The 23,959-nt window shown below is 40.9% G+C and overlaps 1 protein-coding gene across 1 annotated transcript in view; it reads left to right on the top strand.

Annotated features, from left to right (window-relative positions):
* The first annotated feature begins 1,306 nt into the window (after positions 1-1,306).
* Positions 1,307-23,959, top strand: part of dnah1 (dynein, axonemal, heavy chain 1) — a 30,570-nt gene continuing 7,917 nt past the window's right edge. Inside the window, 68 exon segments of the mRNA XM_051074394.1 lie at positions 1,307-1,327; positions 1,329-1,484; positions 1,622-1,685; positions 1,853-2,004; positions 2,006-2,028; positions 2,299-2,449; positions 2,566-2,698; positions 2,786-2,956; positions 3,054-3,309; positions 3,444-3,601; positions 3,690-3,901; positions 4,217-4,515; positions 4,751-4,901; positions 4,990-5,183; positions 5,347-5,572; positions 5,714-5,833; positions 5,918-6,000; positions 6,169-6,310; positions 6,610-6,765; positions 6,882-7,080; positions 7,184-7,437; positions 7,691-7,903; positions 7,995-8,159; positions 8,253-8,374; positions 8,629-8,734; positions 8,828-9,007; positions 9,154-9,294; positions 9,458-9,621; positions 9,787-9,900; positions 9,995-10,183; positions 10,300-10,405; positions 10,648-10,761; positions 10,849-10,998; positions 11,266-11,352; positions 11,475-11,661; positions 11,746-11,837; positions 11,941-12,095; positions 12,198-12,375; positions 12,468-12,662; positions 12,777-12,896; positions 13,094-13,252; positions 13,370-13,471; positions 13,575-13,715; positions 13,953-14,113; positions 14,239-14,320; positions 14,322-14,397; positions 14,621-14,794; positions 14,933-14,962; positions 15,250-15,428; positions 15,684-15,914; positions 16,071-16,267; positions 16,706-16,841; positions 17,108-17,316; positions 17,408-17,579; positions 19,153-19,344; positions 19,550-19,660; positions 19,890-20,075; positions 20,223-20,414; positions 20,543-20,710; positions 20,829-21,020; positions 21,491-21,622; positions 21,758-21,883; positions 22,054-22,173; positions 22,371-22,520; positions 22,625-22,785; positions 23,116-23,341; positions 23,459-23,654; positions 23,737-23,888. Coding sequence (XP_050930351.1) covers positions 1,307-1,327; positions 1,329-1,484; positions 1,622-1,685; positions 1,853-2,004; positions 2,006-2,028; positions 2,299-2,449; positions 2,566-2,698; positions 2,786-2,956; positions 3,054-3,309; positions 3,444-3,601; positions 3,690-3,901; positions 4,217-4,515; positions 4,751-4,901; positions 4,990-5,183; positions 5,347-5,572; positions 5,714-5,833; positions 5,918-6,000; positions 6,169-6,310; positions 6,610-6,765; positions 6,882-7,080; positions 7,184-7,437; positions 7,691-7,903; positions 7,995-8,159; positions 8,253-8,374; positions 8,629-8,734; positions 8,828-9,007; positions 9,154-9,294; positions 9,458-9,621; positions 9,787-9,900; positions 9,995-10,183; positions 10,300-10,405; positions 10,648-10,761; positions 10,849-10,998; positions 11,266-11,352; positions 11,475-11,661; positions 11,746-11,837; positions 11,941-12,095; positions 12,198-12,375; positions 12,468-12,662; positions 12,777-12,896; positions 13,094-13,252; positions 13,370-13,471; positions 13,575-13,715; positions 13,953-14,113; positions 14,239-14,320; positions 14,322-14,397; positions 14,621-14,794; positions 14,933-14,962; positions 15,250-15,428; positions 15,684-15,914; positions 16,071-16,267; positions 16,706-16,841; positions 17,108-17,316; positions 17,408-17,579; positions 19,153-19,344; positions 19,550-19,660; positions 19,890-20,075; positions 20,223-20,414; positions 20,543-20,710; positions 20,829-21,020; positions 21,491-21,622; positions 21,758-21,883; positions 22,054-22,173; positions 22,371-22,520; positions 22,625-22,785; positions 23,116-23,341; positions 23,459-23,654; positions 23,737-23,888 — 10,452 coding nt within the window.

Below are 23,959 nucleotides of genomic sequence, written 5' to 3'. Positions count from 1 at the left end.
AAGGAAGAGATCGCAAATTTGAACACAGGAAAGAGTGCATTCCGATCAAATTCCATTGGGTTATCATTACTGCCATTACCATCACTATCCTCACCAGGAACAGCATGGGACGTGAGTGCTCTGGTGCTTACCTGTGGAGAAAAATGTCATGTGAAATTTCTGTGGTAGTTACCCACATTTACTCACAGCTTTGAGAATCAATCTCTCAGATGCTCAAAATCTGAATTATTTACATCAAGTTATATAGAAATCTATTTTCTTTCTTTTCTTCATTCTTTTTTAGGTAGTATAGATCTACTAAAAGCTGCCCATGCAGCCAAAAATTAGGTGTAATATTAGCTACTATTAACTACTTTATACAGTAGGCCATCTATAACATTGCATATATTCTATTAACTGATTACATTATATTCCAAACCTGAATGTGCAAAGCCAACAGCTTACTCAACATTTGACAGAAATATTTTTAGTTTTATTTTATATTTAGGTCTATCACCATTCATCCATTCCATCACCATGCTTTTGTTTTTTTCTCTTCCTCTTCCTTTTATTTTCTTTCTTTCTTTCTTTCTTTCTTTCTTTCTTTCTTTCTTTCTTTCTTTCTTTTTCCTCGTCCTGTCTCCAAAACTTTCAAAGCTCTTTCTTTCAGGGAAGCACTATTTTCCTCAAGTATGTTGTGTCCCTCTGGCTCTCTCTGCCGGTGGCGGAATTACGCATATACATCTCCATGACAACTGTTGCCGCGTCCAACATTTGCATACGGTCACTGAGATTTCAACAGTTCAGCAAGCCAGTATTTTAGCCAACGTTATGTACAGGACATTTAAAGGGACCTTTACAACTTGGAACTAGATTTTAAATAAGGTATGCCATAATTGTTTTTTTTTCTGTTGTTTACAAATTGAAAGTAACAAACTTTATGTAGGATGTTTGTTTGTTTCCCATTCCGGCAATTGATTTGGCGCACGCAAACGCCAGTGCCTTTACATATCATTCAATGTAAAGCTGTCTTACGTTGCAGTATGATAGCTGTATTTTGAAATGCACATTTCACTACTTTTGTAGTTCTTTTAAAGGGAGTAACTCGGCAGCACTGGCTGGTTAAAACGTGCACTGACCCCAAAATTAACTGTCTGTCGTTAAGGCCCAAAAGCCTTAAGCAGATGGAGGTTAAATATTTTTCCTCCATTCTCCTTGTCAAAAGTATACGTTAATTTTCATTTTAAATGTAGCAGTAAATGTGATTTAAAAAGTAGATAAGACGGACTTCATTGTTCACATGTGAATAATTTTGTTCCACTAAAAGATGGAGGGCAAACATTTGCCTCGGTTTTGGGGTATTGGTGCCACATCCCCCCAGAAAACCTCCAGAGTTGAAGCCTCCAGCTTTAAGTCACAGACACAAACTCCCTCCAATCAGGAAATTCTCTCTGAATGAACAAAGGGGCATCTACTCAGATATTGTCTCTACATTCAAGTGCCAGGTAAAAAAAAAAAACAACAACAACAAAAAAAAAGTTCATACGTTTGACTCTCCAGACTTTGACAGATGTTTTATTTTGAAGCTCATGCAAGTGTCCGAGCATCTGTCATTCTCCGATCTAAACTGTTTATTGATTAGTTTCCTGCAGTGGGACCTGACATCCAACAGCAGCGGTCACAGGGCCAATCCAACTTTCAGTTCAGTGAGTACAACACATCAAAATGTGAGATATTGTCTTACATGACATTTTTAAGCATGCAGGCTTTGAAAGTCATTATTTCTGATATACCAACTTTTGCATTGATAAGAGGTGCATATTACCCTGCACTAGAAAAAAAATGCTGCACAAAACCTTTGCTCTTTCTGTAGTTACAACCTTCAAGACTCCATCTGACCAGTGCAAGCGTGCTGAAAAGGATTACCATGGACCTATCTCACAGCTATCACAGAATTCCTACTTCTGCCGAGGTGGAGATAAACCCAAGGTTCAGATACCATACCAAACCGTCCCTGGACCAGTTACCCCGCAAGTTAGCAATTGAGAGGTTTGTGCTATTTGTGTGCACCATGTATGACAAGTCTTAATCTGTGAAATTCTCATCTCATTTTTTTCCCTGTTGTGAGTATATTCTGCATACTGCAAGACCAGATTCACTGGTGACATGAGAGTGCACAAGCCACTGAGCTTTTAGCATTCAGTAGATGTAGCAGTGATTTTCTCATACTCTACACTAGCTGGTAGTGGGGTCCAGGAATTATTGTAACTGGCTGTTGTTATGACTTATTTATTCAGTTTTATATTGCTTTTCTTGTAGACGTCGAAGGGAATACTTGAAGTTAGATTTTGAACAGCTCCTCACAGAAAAAGGCATAGACTCTAATCTACTAGTGCCAAGAAATCCAAGCAGTAGTGATGAGCATGTGACCACACCAGACTATTCTGTGTCACCCTATCTCCCACTGGAGGTGAGTCTGTTACTGCTACAATCTTGCTTGAGACATTTTGGTTCCCGATTACAATTACATCTCACGTTTTGGGGTTCACCATGACGTCACACTTACCTTTCCTACCTTTTTCTTAGATATTTGACAATGAGGAGTACGACTGCTGGACTCCAGAGGACTGGCTTGCCCTGGGCAATGCTGAAGGATCCCCTGATCTAAAACCTATTCCTGCAAAAGCACTGCTGCCTACAGAGAACGAGACTCCCTCTGGTAAAATGTCCTCAAAAACATACTGTGTAAGCAGAGTAAACATAGACATTATTTTCAGTTCTTTGATGGTTGCTCTCTTTCTTGAAGAGGACACCAAAAGCTCCTGCCTGGAGTACAGCTGGCATTTAGTTGGGGTTCTTGACTACAGTAAAGAGAAATGCCAGTACCTGGTGCAGAAAGTTCACCAAAGCAGTAAACTGACAGATGAAGAAGGAAATCCTATTCTAAATGAAGAACACAAAAAGAGCAAATCTCCTGGTTGGTTTTTATGTCTTTGTATCATAATTTCCTCCTCCTCTGCCCTCTGTTTGTCATGTTAACTATGTATGTATGCCTTGCATCTCTCCTTGCGTAGGAGTAAACCCTTTGGTTGCAGGCACTAAGTACTGGGTACCCAGGATCAGACTGTTATTCAGTGCTGAGGACCCACGTGTCTTTGTTGAACGGATTCAGTTTGCCCTGCGCTGGAGAGAGAACACAGAGGCCCTGCTCCTCTATCACTTGTCTGTGGACTGCATGCCCATCTGGAGGGGAACACCATCTCTTGATACCCACAGTCTCCAGCGTATAAAAAAACAAGCCCTCTCTGCCCCTGGGCTCAGGCTGAAAATGTGAGTAATGTCAGCGTCATATTACTGCTGTAATTGTTCCCTTGTTCAGTATGGCCTGTTTTGTAGAACACCTCACAGAGTTGATATGTTAACTAACCAATAAAAGGGCAATAAAGCAAATATTATGTGTGCAGCCTGGAGAAGTGTATAGGGGACCTGGAGAAAGAGCTCAAACTGGAATATTACCGCATTATGAACTGCATGAGTTTTGACAAAGTGGTGATGAGTCACCCAGAGGAGTTTTCACACATCACCCTGCCAAAGAAGAACCCTGAGTATGTACCACAAAAAGGTGAGTCAGTTGGCCCTCTTTATTTGTGTATTTGTTTCAGTCACTGGAGTCAAGTTTTAGCACCAAAAATGTGCTGTTTTACCTACAGGGTGTGTTCCAGTTCCTCACTTTGCCTATAAGAGGAACCAAGCTGCATTTGCCTTCCGTTCCCTGCTGACAAAGCCAGAGGTGCTCCGTGTTTTTTCTGAAATATGGTCTGAGTGCAACAAAGTAGCAACCACGAGGCTCTTCAATGTCACCTCAATCAAACCACTGCGACTGGACGAGTTTAAAACCATCCAGTCTCAATTGCATACTCAGGTACTGTAGCATCAAGGTAGCTTTTCCTCTGTCAATACCAGGCTATGATAGATAGATTTTTTGTTTTTTAATAAAACATGTATGATGTATGATTTGCTAAAACAGTCATCACAACAATTGTGGCTTATTCAGTGATGAAATCATTTCCAAACAAGTTTAACTGCAGATTAACAACTTCTTTTCCCCCACTGATTTCAGTTTAATAACAGTTTTGTGGTTGATGTTGACTTAGAATTACTAGAGAAACCGTTCAGGCATAAAAGACACCTGATCTCCATGAATAAAGAAGCCTCAAATCTTTTCCTCCCTCTTCAGATAAGCTTGTTTCTTCGGGAGTCATGGAAGGTCGCGCTGAGCAACAGCATCCGTTCCAACCTGGGGAGTATCGGCCCAGGTTCATACAATGTGAATGAGTCACACTGGGACATGTACAAAATGTCCAAGTTATACAGACTGCTTGCTGTGGTGCGCTTCAATATGCAGGACTCCCTGCGCTACCTTGTGCAGGATTCACTGGCCAGCCTGACCCACCTTATATTGGACGCCTGCCACAGTGTGCTCACATGTCCTCAGGACCTGATCTGGGGCAGCAACCTTGTCACTAGCCCATACAAGTAGGACAGCATGCACATGCACTTTTAGTATAAAGATGCATTCACATGGATATAAACATCACATATTTTTCATCAGTATTTTCTTGTTCTCTTAGTGTAACCTGAAGTCAATTATACATTATATAGTCAGTTCAATTTCAAAGAGTGTTTGACAGTTAGCGTGACATAACCCATTACTGTGTACTCTGAATATTCAGTATTGTGTTAATAATATTTCCCCATTGTCCAAATCTAGGCCAAAAAATAACCCTTTGTTCCTGGTGGACTTGGTTCTGGACCAGACTGGGGTTCATTACAGCACACCACCGGAGAACTTTGTGACATCTATTGTTAACCTGTTTGATAAGGGCATTTTGGCCACGTACAATGTACCACAGCTTGATAAGGTAAAATACAATCTGCTGTCACCTCAGTCACGCAGCATTAAATTGAAAATGAGAAAGAATTTAATTGCCCTTCTCCTGTCCATACAAGTTTGTGATGCAGAAGTTGTTTATCGGTGGCGATCCATTGCTCGAGTCAGTGAGTTTGTGGGAACCAGAAGTAACTGAGCTGAGAGAGAAGATTCGTATTGCTCTGACACAAGCAGTCATACCTCTTAGGGCTTATGCTGCTGAATATGAGGAACATTTAGAGCTACAGAACTTGGACATAGAAACCCTTCTCGGGTAAGTTTGGGTGTAAAATGATGTATCCAAGTTCTTACAACTCTTCTGTGTAAGGATGCATGTCTTCTGATTAATGGTCCATTTAGGATGCTTTTGTTGTTGAAACCATGATTTTCCTTTGAATGATTCTTCATTTCTGTTATGTCCCTATTTTTGCTGCTAGTTCTCATATGCATGCTGAACAGACATCCCAAGAAGTGAAGAAACAGGTGGAACAACATCTCAAAGAAAAGGAAAGGATCGAACAGTCCTTGCCATCTTCCATTGTGATTGGTCCATTCATTGTTCGTGTAGAGGCTGTACGTCAGGCTCTCTCTAGCAAAAGAAAGGCTTTAGCCAATACAATGCTGGCTCACCTTGCTCTGAAGTTACGCAAGCAGATTGATGATGTAAGTCCTTTATTTAAATGCCAGACAACATAAGTGTCATCCATTTGAGTGTTTTAAGCAGTTTCTTCACACACAACCTAAGAATGACCTTTACTGTTTTTTTTTAATGGCATTGTTAATCTTGTTGTGTTGTATGTGTAGGCATGTGAAGAGTGTAACATCATAAGTAGAAAGCTGCGTGAGAAGTCGAACAGCATTGATGAACTGGCTGAAAAGAGGGACTGGATGAAACAAATCCCAGAACAGCTGAAGAGTTTCAAGGTACAGGGTGATGGGAAGAAGCGTATATTTCTGTCATTCATATCATATGAAGGATTACTTTGTCAATAACTTTGTCCACAACAGGAACTTATTGGCAAGATCCTGTTAGACTATGAGGTAATAGAAGAATTTTGCTACTGTCTCTCAGATGAGGATGCTAATAAAAAGTAAGTGCATGATCATCATGTTAATTAAAAAAAAAAACTGATATAACAATCTAATTGATATGTTCTAATGTGGGATTAAGAGTGATTTGATGGGTTCAGAATGATTAGTGTGGAGACAGAGAACTGAGGAGCTTTTATACTGATTATTATAATTACTTGTCTGTGCAGATGGACAGCTATTGGATGGCCTCAGAGGATAATCAGCCAGATGGAAGCAGCAACCATCCAGCATGTGGAGGATGAGGAGTGCTTCCACAAGATCCAGTTAGCTGATCAGAGCAACTTTGAGGAGCACCTAGACTCTCTACAGGTCAGCTGAGCCATCTAGGGATTTTTCTTACTACAGTGTCGGCTAAGTCCAGGTGCCTGCTATATAACAGAACTGCTTCAAGATGAATTTGCAGAGATGTTCCTGACTTCACAGGAATTTGAATGTGTCCGGAAGTGGACCTGTGATTATTTATAATGACTTGTCAGCAGCTTTATAATGTGCTGTTTTCCTTTATTTTATGTCCTTTGTATTATTAATCTTAAAAAAAGTGTTTTAGACAGACTTTTTTTTTACTATATTAGAAATTTGCTTAAAAATCAACCCAGCTGTGTTTCTAGATGCTGGTTGCTGGGTTTGCGGGCCATTCAGACATTGATCGTGCCCATGAGATGTCCAACGAGGTGAGGCGGACAAGCAAGCAACTTAAGGAATGCCAGAGTTTGGCCCAAACCTACAACACCCGAGAACGTCTGTTCGGTATTCCTGTCACGAATGTAAGTGAAATAGAGTGCATCGAGTAAAAGGATTTTGTCAATCCAGATACTTTAAAAAATTTGCAAGAATACACATTTGTCATGCTTTTTCTGACAATGAAAAATGTGTATTATAGTATGATCGTGTGCAGAAGTTGGTCAAGGACTTCCAGCCTTTTAAAGACCTATGGGCCACCACCTCTGATTGGCTACGTTGGCATGAGAGCTGGCTCAGTGACCCGCTTTCTTCCATTGACCCTGAGCAGCTTGAGCGCAATGTCACAGATGCTCACAAGACCATGCACAAATGTATTAAACAGTTCAAGGACATTCCTGGTAGGCTATTACCATTCAAACTTGACAAAGTGAAGTGTTTTTTTCGTGTGCTGTGGTTGACTTGTCTTTTCTTGGCCTGCTCTCTTTGCTTTATTGACACTAGACTGTCAGATGGTGGCAACTCTAATACGAAACAAGATTGAGGACTTCCGTCCTTACATCCCTCTGATTCAGGGCCTGAGGAACCCAGGGATGAGGAGCCGCCACTGGGAGATGCTTTCTGAACGCATTCAAATGAAGGTCAAGCCCAAAGCCAACCTGACCTTCTCCCGCTGCCTGGAGCTTGGCCTGCAGAACTATGTGGATGACATAGCTCATGTGGCTGAGGTGGCTGGGAAAGAGTACACCATTGAGCAGGTACCTTTGAACCACAGATGTACATTATAAGTGTGGATGGGAGTGGATTTGGGCAGCTTGTTTTTATCCTCTGCCTGAACAAAACATATAAGTTTAAATACAATTTTCACAATATGAGCACTTGAGGGATAAAATAGAGGCAGGGCGACTGATGTTTTTCCAGCACAGTGCAACTCCTCTTAATGTGCTTGCTTATGCACAGTGTCAGTGTGTGAATATCTTCACTACCCTTTTTTCACATCTTCTCACCTAGGCCCTGGAAAAGATGGAACAAGAGTGGGCGTCAGTAGTTTTTGATGTGCTGCCCTATAAGGAGACAGGCACCTACATCCTGAAGAGCCCGGATGAAGCATCCCAGTTGCTGGATGATCATATTGTCATGACACAGAGCATGTCCTTCTCTCCCTTTAAGAAGGCCTTTGAGGGTCGCATCAACACCTGGGAGGGAAAGCTCAGAATGACTCAAGTACACACACACACAGACACATTCTAACATTATCATTGCTGTGTCTTATATTCTGCTATGTAGTGCTACTGCCCTCTTCTGGTGCTTGCAGGATGTGCTGGAGGAGTGGCTGACATGCCAGCGCTCCTGGCTTTACCTAGAGCCCATCTTTAGCTCTGATGATATCAACCAGCAGCTGCCCGTGGAAGGAAAAAGATACCAGCAAATGGAGCAAACATGGAAAAGAGTCATGAAAAGTGCCTTTAATAATCGAAAGGTAAGCGCATCCACACTTTATAATAATGGACAGAGCTCAGGACAGATAATAATAATGCACTTTTTATGTATATTTCTGTGTGTTTACCTCTAGGTGATTGAGCTGTGTCCAGATGCTCGTCTACTTGACAAACTTAAGGAGTGCAACATACTTTTGGAACAGGTACAGAAGGGTCTCAGTGAGTACTTGGAGACAAAACGAGGCTCCTTTCCCAGGTAAGCCACTGTGAAAATGTCCTGAAAACACTTCCGACATTCAACAGTTTCTGTTGGTGTTAATAACAGATTTGTCAGTGTTTTCAGTACACTTAAGTCACATTTTCACATTATGTCACCCCATCACCAACAGTCAGTAGCCAAAGTGTCTCTAGGCAGAGCTATGATACCATGAGAAAAAATAAATAAATCTTGATACACGCATACACGCGGACACAACACTGATGTAATATTCACTGAATATTTGTTTGTAGGTTTTACTTCTTGTCAGATGATGAGCTCCTGGAGATTCTCTCTCAGACCAAAGATCCCACTGCTGTTCAACCACACCTGCGCAAATGCTTCGAGAACATTGCACAGGTTTGTTTTACCTGGTTGCGCTTTACAATTGCTCTGCTTATAGACCGCTGATGAAATGTATACCACACGACTGAGACATCTGTTGGTTTTCAGCTTCAATTCCAGTCAGATCTACAAATCACACATATGTACTCTGGAGAAGGGGAGGAGGTGAAGCTGTTCCTTCCAGTGTGGCCGACTGGAAATGTGGAAGACTGGCTGAGAGATGTGGAGAAGTCTATGAAGGCTACACTGAGGGATAACATTGACCGCTCACTCAAAGTCTATCCTGAGGTCTGCAAGCTTGACTTTCAGTTTGGTGGTTATGATATACTGTGATATGATATACTCTTATATGGGTTGTTTTTTGAATTTCAAGTTAAGGCATTTTTAAGATATCTGCTTCTGTAAGATTTTTGTGAACCCTATTGACCCCTCAGCAACCTCGTGTAGAGTGGGTGTTATTGTGGCCTGGTCAAGTGGTGATTGCTGGATGCCAGGTCTTCTGGACTACTGAGGTGTCTGAGGCTTTGGAGCAGGGAGACTTGGCCGACCGACTTTACCCCCAACTGCAGACTCAGGTGGGGACTTGAAATTAGACTAGCAAATATTAAAACTAAGTAACATTACATATCCAAAATTAGTGAAAAAAACATTCTATTATTTATTGCTCACACTTGAATTTGGAACAATTTTCACATTACAGAATATATTGACATTTTAACATCTTGCTTTCTGTTGCAGCTGGGTGACTTAGTGCAGCTGGTGAGAGGAGGTCTCTCTAAGATGCAACGAGCTGTGCTTTCAGCTCTCATCGTCATAGAAGTTCATGCTAAAGATGTAGCCGCCAAGCTGGTGGAACAGCAGGTCTCAAGTGTCAATGACTTTGAGTGGATCAGCCAGCTCAGGTTTGTTTCTCTTGTTCTGTTTTTAATTGTCTTTTTACCCCTGTCACTGTTACTTCTGTCACTGATGCTGACCGGAGAGTCCACTGCATATTATCATTTTTTAATTCTTAAAGTTCTTAAAATATTGTGTGCACAGAAATGAGTGATTGCAATGATTGTTTTTAGGTACTACTGGGCAAAAGACGACTTGTACATCCGTGCTGTGAATGCAGAGTTCTTGTATGGATACGAGTACCTTGGTAACTCTGGACGCCTGGTCATCACCCCACTCACTGACAGGTAGGCACCTAGCTCTTTTGTATAATATTACCCACTTTGTTTTTGACTGAATGCCATAAAGTCCTTTGAGCTCACCACTTTTTGGCTCTTTCAGATGCTACCTGACCCTGACAGGAGCTCTACACCTGAAGTTTGGAGGAGCTCCTGCAGGTCCAGCAGGGACAGGAAAGACAGAAACCACTAAAGACTTGGGAAAGGCTCTTGCCATCCAGACAGTGGTTTTCAATTGCTCTGATCAGCTGGATTTTATTGCTATGGGCAAGTTTCTCAAAGGACTGGCCAGGTAAGAGTCAGTTAACTAAGTGTAATGGATTGTCAGTTTTGCTATTATGTGTCACAAATGTTTGATTGAAATTGATCACATTTTGTGGGATTTCATATCTGTCTTACATTCTGCAGTTCTGGTGCCTGGGCATGCTTTGATGAGTTTAATCGTATTGATGTGGAGGTGCTGTCTGTGGTGGCACAACAGATCACCACTATACAAAAGGCTCAACAGCAAAGGGTGAGAAACTGATTCAAATTACATTATCATGCATCATAAGGTTTTACATTAGTTGAATTATGGAATAATGTTTATGTTTAATGAATGTGCAAAATATACCATTATCTCATTAAATATGCATTTTTTTTTTACATTTTAAGAGATCACACTCCTCACCAACAGGTGAGGTGTAGGCCAACTACACAATGTAATGAGTCAGTCCTAGTTTCCTCTGAAATAATTGTGTTCATGCTGTTTTTTAGGCAGAGCGATTTATGTTTGAAGGATCAGAGATCCCTCTTGTCCCCTCTTGTGCTGTGTTCATCACAATGAATCCTGGTTACGCTGGTCGCACAGAACTGCCTGACAATCTCAAGGTTTGAAATAATATTTGAATCTTAAACATATCATAACACTGATGATAAGCAGACGGGATTCAACGAATGAGATTATGTCCTCCACAGGCCCTGTTTCGTCCTGTGGCCATGATGGTCCCTGACTACGCTATGATAGCAGAGATCTCCTTGTACTCATTTGGCTTCAGTGATGCCAAAGTCCTCTCCAAGAAGATCACCACCACTTTCAAGCTCTCCTCTGAACAGCTTAGCTCTCAGGTACGGTGAGGATCCATAGGATGTCAGAAGTAGAATTTGTTTTGTCCAAGTGGGTGTATGTGATAACTGTGACAGATGTTACTTTTTAAACCTTCTTTTACACTATTTGACTGATAGATATTGTCATACAAAATGTAGTTAATATAATAATATATACAGCATGTAAGAACCTAAAGTAAAAAATAACTGGTGACATATTTTTTTGTATGTATATGAGAACAACAAAGATATAAAGATATGCTGACTTTTTCTCTTGTCTATCTGAAGGATCATTATGATTTTGGCATGAGAGCTGTGAAGACTGTGATTTCAGCTGCTGGAAACCTGAAGAGAGAAAATCCTGACATGAACGAGGTTTGAAATGCTTCTTTTGTTTTTGATAGAAGTAAAATATAAGAAAACATGACACAACTGTTGAATGGTATTTGACGAATTCTTCCTGTCCAATTAATATGTTATTCCTCTGCATCTCCCAGGAGTTGATTTGTCTGCGGGCCATTCAAGACGTCAATGTACCAAAGTTTTTACAGGATGACCTGAAGCTCTTCAATGGTATTGTGTCTGATCTTTTCCCTAAGACAAAACAGGAGCCAATCAACTATGGCACGCTTGAAGAGTCCATGCGCAATGTCTGCGCCGAGAAGAACCTCAAAGATGTGGATGGTTAGTGTTCTTAGTGTTTCTTTTCAGATGTGCTGTTACCTGTATTCACAGAATTAGTACATGACAGTATTGTGGTGATTGCAGGGTATATTAGTAAGTGTATTCAGCTGTATGAGACTACTGTGGTGCGACATGGCCTGATGTTGGTGGGACCTTCTGGATCTGGTAAAACCAAGGTGAGTCTTTTACATGTTGCAATATAGTCTCCAGATTTATGCACAAAGTTGATAATGATGTTTGTTGTGCAGTGTTTCTAAGTATTACTGTTGTGTGTTTTAGTGTTATGAGATACTAGGTGCGGCAATAACAGCTGTGAAGGGCCAGCCCTCTGTAAGTGGTGGTGTGTATGAATCAGTTCAGATATATGTTCTCAATCCCAAGTCTATCACCATGGGACAGCTCTATGGGGAGTATGACCTGCTCACACATGAGTGGTAAGAAGTGATTTTTTTTTTTTCACACAAACTTCAGAAGAATAAAAAAAAGACACTGACTTACTGCATAGACCAACTTTTTCCTTCTCACCACCCCTGTAGGACAGATGGTATCCTTTCATCTCTTATACGTGGAGGGGCAGCATCTATGGACAAAGAGAAAAAGTGGTATATGTTTGATGGGCCAGTGGATGCTGTGTGGATTGAGAACATGAACACTGTGCTGGATGACAACAAAAAACTGTGTCTTAGCTCTGGGGAAATAATTAAACTCACTGATGTAAGGTTATGTCTTCCCAGCCTTGGATTTTCAGTCTGTGTCTCGATCTCTGTCCCGTATGCATTCAGGTGTTTTATGTCCTCTTCCTGCAGGTGATGACCATGATGTTTGAGGTGCAGGACTTGGCTGTTGCCTCCCCAGCAACTGTATCTCGATGTGGTATGGTCTACCTGGAGCCCAGTATTTTGGGCCTTGTCCCTTTTACAGAGTGCTGGCTGAAGCAGGTCCCTAAAGCCTTGAAACCATACACGGAGCAGCTCAACTCCCTGTTTGCCAGGTTCCTGCAGGTGAGAGGGAAGGCATAACTGAGAGAGACCACTAGGGGATCTTAAGGCTTTTTAGATTATAACACTACAAAAAGTGTTTTGATTTCTTTTTTCTTTTTCTGTACTTTCACACAGGACTCCATCGGATTTGTTCGCAAATCAGTAAAGGAGGTCATCACATCCCTAGACAGTAACCTTGCCTGTAGTCTGCTTAAACTAATGGACTGCTTCTTCAATCCCTTTGACATTAAAGAGGTGTGTGTGCCATTTTGCTTTGTTACAATAAACCGCAATAAAGGAATACATTGATTTCTGTGCAAATCAGGCTGTTAAAACTAACAAGAATACTGGTTGTTTCAGCTCTGTGTCCTGTGCTCACCATCTCTTATTGATGTGCCAGATAGTGGTATATTGATTGTGCTCCCCGTCACCAATCCTGTATTGTCTTCTAGGGTGAAAGACCACCACCTCAAAAGAAACTGGACCGTCTGAAGGAGTTGATTGAGCCCTGGTTCTTTTTTTCTCTGGTGTGGAGTGTAGGAGCCACAGGAGATGCAGCCAGCTGCCAGCGCTTCAGCGCCTGGATCAAGAACAAGATGGCGGAGGAGAAGGTCAGATCACAACCTCTGCTTCAGCATCCCAATAGCAAGTTATTTCAAATGTATTAAGTATTAATGGCTGTATTATTTCTTGACAGAGGTATACTTGATAATGTATTTGCCTTTCAGATTCAATTATGTTTTCCAGAGGAGGGCCTGGTATATGACTACAGGCTTGATGATGCAGGGATTAGTAACTTGGAGGATGACGAAGAAGATGAGGAGAGAAAAGTAAACAAATGATGCTTAAACATACAGTTTATGTACGCACTGCAGCTGAGATTATAAGATACAGTTTTCTATTGATCCAGTCATCTTTTTGCCTGTTCTCTAGGTCCAGTGGGTCAGCTGGATGAAATATGCAAAGAGTGTTGTAATCACCCCAGAGACAAATTATGCTGACATCATCATTCCCACTGCTGACACAGTGAGAATGTCTTTCCTGATGGATATGCTTTTAACCAATAAGAAACCAGTGAGTACTTTGATCTTAAGATCTTTAATCTTCATACATCTGTCATCAAATACTTTTGTATGAAATACATGTTTTTAAAAAAAGCAAAAACGGCATCACTTGTTATTCTAAACTGTGAATATTTTATATTGAAACATTTATTCAGTCTAGCTAATTAATCCAGCCATTTAAATGCTTTCATTTCCTTGGAAAGACACTGTTAGACCAGATTTATATTTGTATGTGCGTTTAATCTAGGTGCTCTGTGTTGGGCCAACTGGCACAGGAAAGACTCTGACCATGTCAGACAAACTGCTGAAGAACATGTCTGCTGAATTCATCACACACTTCCTCATGTTCTCTGCCCGCACCTCAGCCAACCAGACTCAAGATTACATCGACAGTAAACTAGACAAACGGTATGCCAGCTCTACTATATGTTGCTCATCCAACTATGCACCATTTACAAATACAATATATATTTGTAATAATAACAATATATTTGTGACTCACCATTTGAATGATGCATGTACCTTTATATCAGGCGGAAGGGTGTGTTTGGGCCTCCAATAGGGAAGTACTTTATCTTCTTCATTGATGACCTAAACATGCCAATGTTGGAGACCTTACGGTGCCCAGCCTCCTATTGAACTGCTGCGACAGTGGATGGACCATGGAGGCTGGTATGACAGGAAGCAGATAGGTGAGATCTTTGAAGTATATTTTGTTTTCGGTTGTGTTAATTTAAAATGTAATTTAATGTAATGTAATATACTTTTATTTTTGTATTAATTGTGCACAGTTAAATATTAATTGTTTATGTTTTATAATTAAGATTTGTGGTTAGTCACAGTATTTTGGATCAGTAATATGAAAAATCCATCAGATTTAGCTTTGTTTATGTTTATCCTGCTATTACTCCACAGGTACTTTCAAGCACTTGGTGGACATCAATTTTGCCTGTGCCATGGGACCTCCGGGTGGAGGCCGGAATCCAATCACCCAGCGATTCACACGCCATTTCAACTTCCTATCCTTCACTGAAATGGATGATGCCAGCAAGAAGAAGATTTTCTCCACCATTCTAGGCAGTTGGATGGGTGAGTCAGTTCTGCTAATGTGTGTAAAATTAAGGCCATATGTTAGTAGCACGACAGTTGTTGCAGGGTAGAAAATATTTGAATAAGGTTGTAAAGAAATCACCACAGTTTTTTAACTCAATCTTTGTTTTCTTTCAGATGGAAATATGAGTAAAAAGGAACCAGGCAGTAAGTCAGGGACACAGTGAAAGGAAGCAGGAGTAGAAATCAAATAAAATGTCATTTAGTGTAGTATCTATGATAAAAAAAAAAAAAGACACATGGTTTAAATTCTTGTTGTTTTAAGTCATGTTATTTATACAGCACATTTCTAGCACAAACAAAAATGTTGATCCGAGCTTGTGAAAGTGTCTCTGATAAAGCATTGTCTAAAAGCCTGAAAATAAATAGATTTTTAAATAAATGTCATGTTTAATGTTATCACTTCTCTCTTGCATCTTGTTGTTTTTCATCAGGACCTGTGGCAGCAATCCAGCCGCTGAATGAGTCTCTTGTAGACGCCACTATCCGAGTCTATTCTACCATTACCTCCCAGCTTCTTCCAACTCCATCCAAGTCCCATTACACCTTCAACCTGAGAGACCTGTCCAAGGTCTTCCAGGGCATCCTCATGGCTGAGGCTGGCATGATAGAGGTAGTCAGATCCAACAGAATCAACTTCATGTAAAATTATCACATTACTATAGATTGTAGGAATATCTTTCTCAGGTTCAGTCACTTGATCCATTAGCAGTGTGTTACTCATCCTGACAGTAGATGCAAATATTTCATGGGTCCCTATAATAATCACGTATGATAGATGTTTTTGATGAGAGGAGAAAAGGCTGAAGGGACTTTTGTTTGTTTCATAATCCCCTATGTAAAAGCAGAATTACTTTGGTGTTTTCAGGACAAATTGCAGCTGCTGCAGCTATGGTACCATGAAAGCTGCCGGGTTTTCCAGGACCGCCTGGTGTGTGCTGAGGACAGAGACTGGTTCAACAGGCTCCTGAAGGACTGCATTCAAGATTTTGACTGCAGCCTTGAAGAAGTTGTGTCTTGCCAGCCTGTTCTCTATGGGGATTTCATGAATCCTGGAGCTGACCACAAGGTCTACACACTTATAGAAGACAAGGAAAAGGTGAGTGGAACCATGACCTATGTTGGAAGTAAGTGAATGTGTTATGCAGTTGCCTCAGTAAAGACCTAACCATTTGGCTTAAACTTTCTGTAATGATATAGTTATTAATCTTATACCCCTGAATTATATTGAATTTCCTTATTTTATATTATCTAGTTGGCAAAGGTGATGGAGGAGTACATGGAAGACTACAACCAGATCAGTACCACCAAGATGAAGCTTGTGCTCTTCATGGATGCCATTGAGCATGTGTGCCGCATCAGCCGCATCCTGCGTCAGCCCCTAGGCAATGCTCTGCTGCTTGGAGTGGGTGGCAGTGGCCGCCAGTCACTCACTAAGCTTGCCTCACATATGTGAGACTCTCTGCTATTAAGGATATGAAGCTCAGATGCCAGCAGGCTAAACAAAATTTTTAATGAATTTGAGTTTTTTTCCTCTAGTTATTTAGTTTGTTAAAGGTTCACAGTTAGCTTTGAATGTTTTCTATGTTATAAATTACTGCTGACCTATTTCCAAAACATACTCAAGATTTTGTACTGATGCACTATTTTACAGGCATCTGTTTGTTTCCATTAATTTCAGCACACTTTTAAAATCAGTAATCACCACATTCAAGATTTTGTAATCTTCATTTTATGTCAAAGTTACAATCATTTGACAGTGTGGGTTGTTTTAAAAAAAATTAAAAAGCTTTAAAAAGTGTTCAGCTAAAAGTATATATGATATAATTGTTAATGTGCTAAGACACCATCTTGTGGCCCAGTCTTCACAGTGTGTTTGTTTGTATTTAGGTCAGAATATGAGTGTTTCCAGATTGAGCTGTCCAAGAACTACGGTCAAACAGAGTGGAGGGAAGATATTAAAAGCATAATGCTCAAGGCTGGTCTTCAGAACCAGCAGATCACCTTCCTCTTTGTAGACACACAGGTAAACAGTAGCACTTTCTTACCATCTTCTATATGTATTTGTGTTAACAGCATCACTACCATCCATATTTCTAGAGTAGTATGCACTATACTGGGAATTTGTATGTTGCTGTACTGTTGTCTTGTTGCATTTTAAATCAGTATAAATTAGAGAATAAACAAAATGTTTAGAATGTAGATTTTAATGATCCTAAGTATATGTGAGTATATACCTCTATAAGACAAGGCGCCTCTTTGCTCATTTGTACCTTTGTGTTAATCTGCTAGATTAAGAGCGAGTCATTCCTGGAAGATATCAACAACATTTTGAACTCTGGGGATGTTCCCAACCTGTACGCATCAGACGAGCAGGAACGCATCCTGGCAGCAATGAAACCAGTGGTGCTAGACCTCGGGCAGCAGCCAACTAAAGCCAACCTTATGGCTGCTTACATCAGGAGGGTCCGCAGCAACATCCACAATGTGCTCTGCATGAGGTTTGTAATTGTGCAAAAAAAAAAAATGTATGTGGTCAAAAAAAAAATCTCTTCTTCTTGCTCATACTTTTCTCCATTCCTTCCCCTGCAGTCCTATTGGTGAGGTGTTTCGTGCACGGCTGAGGCAGTTTCCCTCACTAGTGACATGTTGTACCATAGACTGGTTCAGTGCCTGGCCAGAGGAGGCTCTGCAGGCTGTGGCCACATCATTTCTTAATGAGCTGCCCGAGCTAGAAGCCAGCCCCATGGCCATGAGGGGACTGGTGAGGAGGCTGGCTGCGTGTGTGTGTGTGTGTGTGATTGAGCTTCATTGGTATGAAGGTTTTAAAATAATATTTGTGTACACTTACACATTTATATAATTAAAATAACAATATATAAGATTAGATATAAAAACAAACTGACAAAATGTGTCAACAGGCTAAATGTTACATAATGTAGGATCACTGTACAGTAACTGAGACATGATTTTATGTTTTCCTTTTTTATTGGCTGATTGGTTGTCAGGCTGAGCTCATATTGGTAGGGATCTGTCTTTGTGTCTCATCGCTTTGGATAACAAAATTGTGTTCTAAATCCCACCACTGGCTCAAACATTACATACATTACATACATGTGATACATTAACATTTACATTTACTCATTTGGCAGACACTTTTATCCAAAACCGATGCTTCAGAACAACAGGAAACCTTGCAGTACTAGATTTGTTTAATAAGACAAGGTACAAGAAGATCAGGTGAAGAAGTGCACAGTAAATGCAAGGCGGGCATGTTAGGATTTGGGTGTTAGAGGTATTAAAGGAGGAGGTACATTTGGAAGAGATGAGTCTTCAAGAGATTGTTGAAGATAGAGAGGGACACCCGATATGGGTGGCCATGGGTTGCTAGTGGAGGACAATGAGCAGAATGACATGTGCCCTTTTAAGCTGATTGAAAACCAGATATGTTGCTGCATTCTGTGCCATCTGTGAAGGTTTCACTGTGCGCGAAAGATAGCCCGCCAGAGGGGCATTGTAAAAGTTGTGGCAAGTGATAACCATGGCCTGTAAAAAGAGTTGGGTGGCATACTTAGTCAGGTAAGGCTTTTTTTTTGTATAGTGCAAAGCAGCACAACCTGGACACAGTTGCAACATGGTCAGAAAAGAGTAGCTGGTCACCCAGGTTTCTTGCAGCTTTGGCTGGGGAGAGGGATGAGGAGGTGATGTTGATATTGTGATGGAGACATTGATTGGCTGGGATGACCAAAGAGCTCAGTCTTTAAGAGGTTTAGCTGTAGGTGATGTTCCTTCATATGTGTAGATATATTTGAGAGACAAGCAGAGATTTGGCATTTGGCTTGAATGACAGGTGTAGCTGGATAAAATCCATAGTTCACTGCTGAAACCCAGGATCGAACCAGGGACCTTTAGATCTCCAATCTCCCAACTGAGCTATTTCGGCTCATACATTAGTAGCAGTTATTGAGCAAATGTGCAGTTCTATTAATGTACTTAAGCACAGACTGTGAGCCCTTATTCCTAGCCAGCTGAATGACAGTGCACTAAAAGACAACATTATGATGATGAGCACATGTTGCGTATATATAGTGGTGGTCAGGGAATGTATGATTCAAGAGTGGCCATGTTAAATGATTTGAGAGTAGAGAAAATTGTTCAGACAGAAGAGAGGGAAATACATTAATTGGGAAGTTAGCTAGCAACAGTAGGTGTGTAAGGGGATTGTTGGGGGAAGGTAGCCTCTTCTACACATTTCTGCTATGCATTCAGTTGAATGTGAAATAATAAAATAATATTTCAGTAAGCACAGTCTCTCCCTAATTGTTTATCTTCTCTAGACATTGATGTGTGTCAAGATCCACCAGATGGTGGCCAGGAAGTGTGAACAGTACCTGGCTGAGCTTTCACGCTACAACTATGTCACACCCAAGAGCTACCTGGAACTGCTGAAAATCTTCTCAGATCTGACTGGACGCAAAAAGCAAGAACTGTGCAGTGCTCGTCAGCGCATGAAGACTGGTCTGGACAAGGCAAGGCACTGGGAGGGAAAAAAAAACAATAATAGAAATCACAAATCACAATTTGTATGTCTTTGTGTATTTTGCCCTGTTAGGTTAAAGAATTACCTCTCCTCACTTGAGTGGATATGGATGGTTAATATTATGAACAAATGTGTAATTTGTGTACATATTAATTAACACTCTTATCTGACAACACTATATTGTTGTCCTGTAGCTCCTTAGCACAGCAGAGGATGTGAGTAAAATGCAAGAGGAGCTAGAGACAATGAGACCTCTTTTAGAGGAGGCTGCAAGGGACACTGAAGTCACCATGGAGACCATCAAAGTAAGTAAATATTCATAAAGTTAGAGGCAATTAATGCATTCACAAGCAGCATACGGCCCTTTCCTGAATTCTGTTGGCACAGACCATACATATTGTATCCCCTTGTTCATACATAAATGATTGTATTGATGCTTTGGCTCACTGAAGTGCATAATCAGGTTTTCTTGACAACAAAAACTAAATTGTATAACCTGTTGATTATGAGTGTGCTGTATATTTTTGCCAACAGAAAGACACAGTGGTTGCAGAGGAGACCCGAAAGTCAGTGCAGGCAGAGGAAGCAAAAGCTTCAGAGAAAGCCCGTTTTGCAGGGGCCATCGCAGCAGATGCTCAGAGAGACTTAGACGAGGCTCTGCCAGCCCTGGATGCTGCCCTCACCAGCCTCAAGTCACTCAATAAGAATGATGTCACTGAGGTCAGGGATTTAGATGATGATTGTTCAAGATAGTCTTCAAATACTACTGAACTGTATATATTATATGTTATAGGCGCAATATAACCTCCTGTATGATTTTTTTTGTCAGTTTAATAATCCTGAATTGGGACCAAATGATTTCCATAGGTGCGGGCAATGCAGAGACCACCCCAGGGGGTGAAACTGGTTATTGAAGCGTTGTGCATTATGAAGGGCATCAAACCCAAAAAGGTACCTGGAGAGAAGCCTGGCACCAAGATAGATGACTACTGGGAACCTGGAAAGGGTCTTCTACAAGACCCTGGCAAGTTTCTGGAGAGCCTGTTCAAGTATGATAAGGTAGTGCATATATCTAATGGATGTATTGCTACATTACTGTATGTATAGTATGTCCAGAACATTATTATTGCCTCTTTCAGATTTTACTTTAGCATTTACAACTTTATGACACAATTTTTTTTCTGTAGGACAACATCCCCGATAATGTGATCAGTTTAGTCCAGCCCTACATAGATAATGAGGAGTTCCAGCCAGCCTCTATCGCCAAGGTTTCCAAAGCCTGTACCTCCATTTGCCAGTGGGTGCGAGCCATGCATGTATATCACTTTGTGGCCAAGGCTGTGGAACCTAAAAGGGTAAAAACTGAAATCCATGGTTTTAGCCATTGTTGTAGTTAATTGTTTAAGGTATTTAAAGTTAAGTTTCTTCATATTAAATCGTCATCTAAATGTTAAAATGCAAATATTTGTGCAGCAAGCTCTCCAGGAGGCCCAGGAGGACTTAGCGGCAACCCAGCGCATCCTTGATGATGCCAAAGAAAAGCTGGCAGCGGTGGAGGGTGGCATTGCCACTTTACAAGCCAAGTACCAGGCCTGTTTGGCTAAGAAAGACGAGCTGGACCATAAGTATCAACTGTGTGAGACCCGTCTCGTCCGAGCAGACAAGGTCAGAAGGAGAGATAAGATAAGATAGGACAAATCTTTCCAGGAGAGAAATTTTGCATTAGAGCAGCTCAAGAAACAGAGCAGAGAGGTTGTTAGGAACAGGATACAAATAAGCACATATACAGATAATGGTCAAAGCAGGTAAATATAAGTCAAAAATTTTGACAGTAGTTACTCTAAACCAGCTGGCTTAAATGTAATGTATGTTCAAAAACCAATAATGCAAAAGTAGTAGTGCAGTATAATTGGAAATATATGTTGATTGGTGTTTATGCCCAATGAATATAATCAAGCATGAAAATGGAAATGTATAATATATAATGGATTTACTACAACTGCTCTTAAAAAGCAAGCCAACGCAGTGCATAAGAATAAAAAAAAAAAACAAACTTTTTTTTAATCTCAATATATTTACCTGCTTTGATATTCATAGTTAATGACAGGTCATGATAATGTATCATTTTTCTCCAGCTTATAGGTGGCTTGGCAGATGAAAAAGTGCGCTGGAAGGAAACTGTGCAACATCTGGATTACATGGTTAATAATGTAGCAGGCGACGTGCTTCTGTCTGCAGGATATGTTGCATACCTGGGACCCTTCACTGTAAGTGAAGTTGTAACTCAGTGAGTGTGTAGGTGTGAGTGCATATAAAAAATGCATTACCTATCATGTATTTTATGTATACACATGTCTCATTGCAATCAACAGCAGTTTTAAGATTCAATATTTCGTGTTCAGGGAGAATACAGGGCAGCCATGGCAGGGGAATGGCTGCAATGTTTCAAAGAGCTAAGTGTTCCACACACTGACGAACCCAACCTTATTAGCACCCTTGGAGATCCAGTCAAGATCCGCTCCTGGCAGGTCAGACCCAAACTGCTGTCAGGTGACCTTCAGGGTCAAAGCCTCTTCAGAGAGATCTTAATTGTTAATTGTCAGACCAGACTAGCTTATTTTCTTGCATGCATTTAGACTTGAGTTAACTTTTACCTTTATTGTCATTACACTTTGTCATTTCTATGTGCATATTGTAGATATCAGGTTTGCCCAAGGACAATCTTTCAGTGGAGAATGGTGTAATTACCCAGTACTCTCTGCGCTGGGCTCTGTTCATTGATCCTCAGGGACAAGCCAACTCGTGGATCAAAAACATGGTGAGGACTCTTTCTTCTGTGTTCTGATCTGACCACAAGTGCAGAGAGTACCAATACCTAGATTTGAACATTTTCCTTCATATCACAGTACCAATATTGTAGAGGTTCCAGTGCAGTTCAGTCTCACATACAACTCTTAAAAAACCTTGTCAGTATCTGTTGTATTTGATCTATACATGCTTCCTGTTGTCACCCAGGAGCGGGACAGTGGGTTAGAGGTTATGAAGCTTAGTGACCGGGACTTCTTACGCAGTCTTGAAAACGCCATTCGTTTTGGTAAACCCTGCCTTTTGGAGAATGTAGGAGAGGAACTAGATCCTGCTCTCGAGCCTGTCCTGTTGCAACAGGTGGGTACACACAAGTATTATAAATAAATTAATCACTTGTATGCCAGTGTTATATGAATATCTACCACACACTGGTCTGCTTAACTCACATTTATGGCTCTTAGACATTTAAGCAGCAAGGCAGCACAGTGCTGAAGCTTGGCGATTCAGTCATCCCCTACCACGAAAGCTTCAAGATGTACATCACCACAAAGCTGCCAAATCCACACTACTCTCCTGAGGTCTCTACCAAAGTCACCCTCATTAACTTCACCCTGTCACCAAGGTAACACATATCTTGCACATATACAAGAACTTTTTTTTCACAACTTTGATCTTATTTTTGTAGTTTTGCCATCAACCCAATCCTAGACCCAAGTTTAAAGTCAAGTGAATTATAGTATTATATTTATATTACATATATATCTATTTTTTTTAATCTGTTCATTGTACAATCTGAGCCTACACTCCATCCAAAATATGCAGAATGCCAAAAAGATTATTATTTGCTATCATTAGTAATGCAAGTCCATGTTACTGTTACAGGTATGAAAAATCATACACTCTTAGTCTCACTCTTAGTGTTTTTGTAAAAGTGCATTTTGTCTGTATTCAGTGGTCTAGAGGACCAGCTGCTGGGCCAGGTGGTAGCTGAGGAGCGTCCAGACCTGGAGGAGGCTAAGAACCAGCTGATCATCAGCAATGCCAAGATGAAACAGGAGCTGAAAGAAATTGAGGATGAGATCCTGTTCCGACTCAGCTCCACAGAGGGAAACCCTGTGGACAATGAGGAGCTCATCCAAGTGTTGGAAGCCTCCAAGATCAAGGCTGGAGAGATCAAGGTCAGGCAGTAGAGACTCCCTCCATAACCTCATATTTGATGCTTCAGCAATGTGTCATTGAGCTCATAAGCTGCCATTGTTGGATTTTGTACTAACACAAGCTGGCTTTACTGGCAGGCTAAAGTGATGGTGGCAGAAAAGACAGAACGGGACATTGATGCCACTCGTCTGGAGTATGTGCCAGTGGCTGTGCGCACGCAGATCCTCTTCTTCTGTGTATCGGACCTGTCCAACGTTGACCCAATGTACCAGTACTCTCTGGAGTGGTTCCTTGGCATCTTCATGGCTGGCATTGCCAACTCAGAGAGAGCAGGTAGAAAGAAGTCACACAATAAATGATAGTCTCTGGAAAATATTTTTCTGCTACCACTGACCTTTTCTTGACCTTTTCACAGACACAGTGGAGAAGAGAATCGCCAACATCAATGAATTTTTCACCTTCAGCCTGTACAGCAATGTGTGCCGCAGTTTGTTTGAGAAGCACAAACTCATGTTCGCCTTCCTCCTGTGCACTCGCATCATGATGAATGAGAACAAAATTGACATGGTGAGCAACGGGGGAGTTTGTGGTTTCTTAGTGTTTGCTTGTCTGTTTAATCTTCTGCAGGAACTCATACA

Source organism: Lates calcarifer, linkage group LG12 (genome assembly GCF_001640805.2).
Source record: "Lates calcarifer isolate ASB-BC8 linkage group LG12, TLL_Latcal_v3, whole genome shotgun sequence".
Classification (NCBI taxonomy): Eukaryota; Metazoa; Chordata; class Actinopteri; family Centropomidae; genus Lates; species Lates calcarifer.
This window is presented reverse-complemented; position numbering and strand designations above follow the sequence as displayed.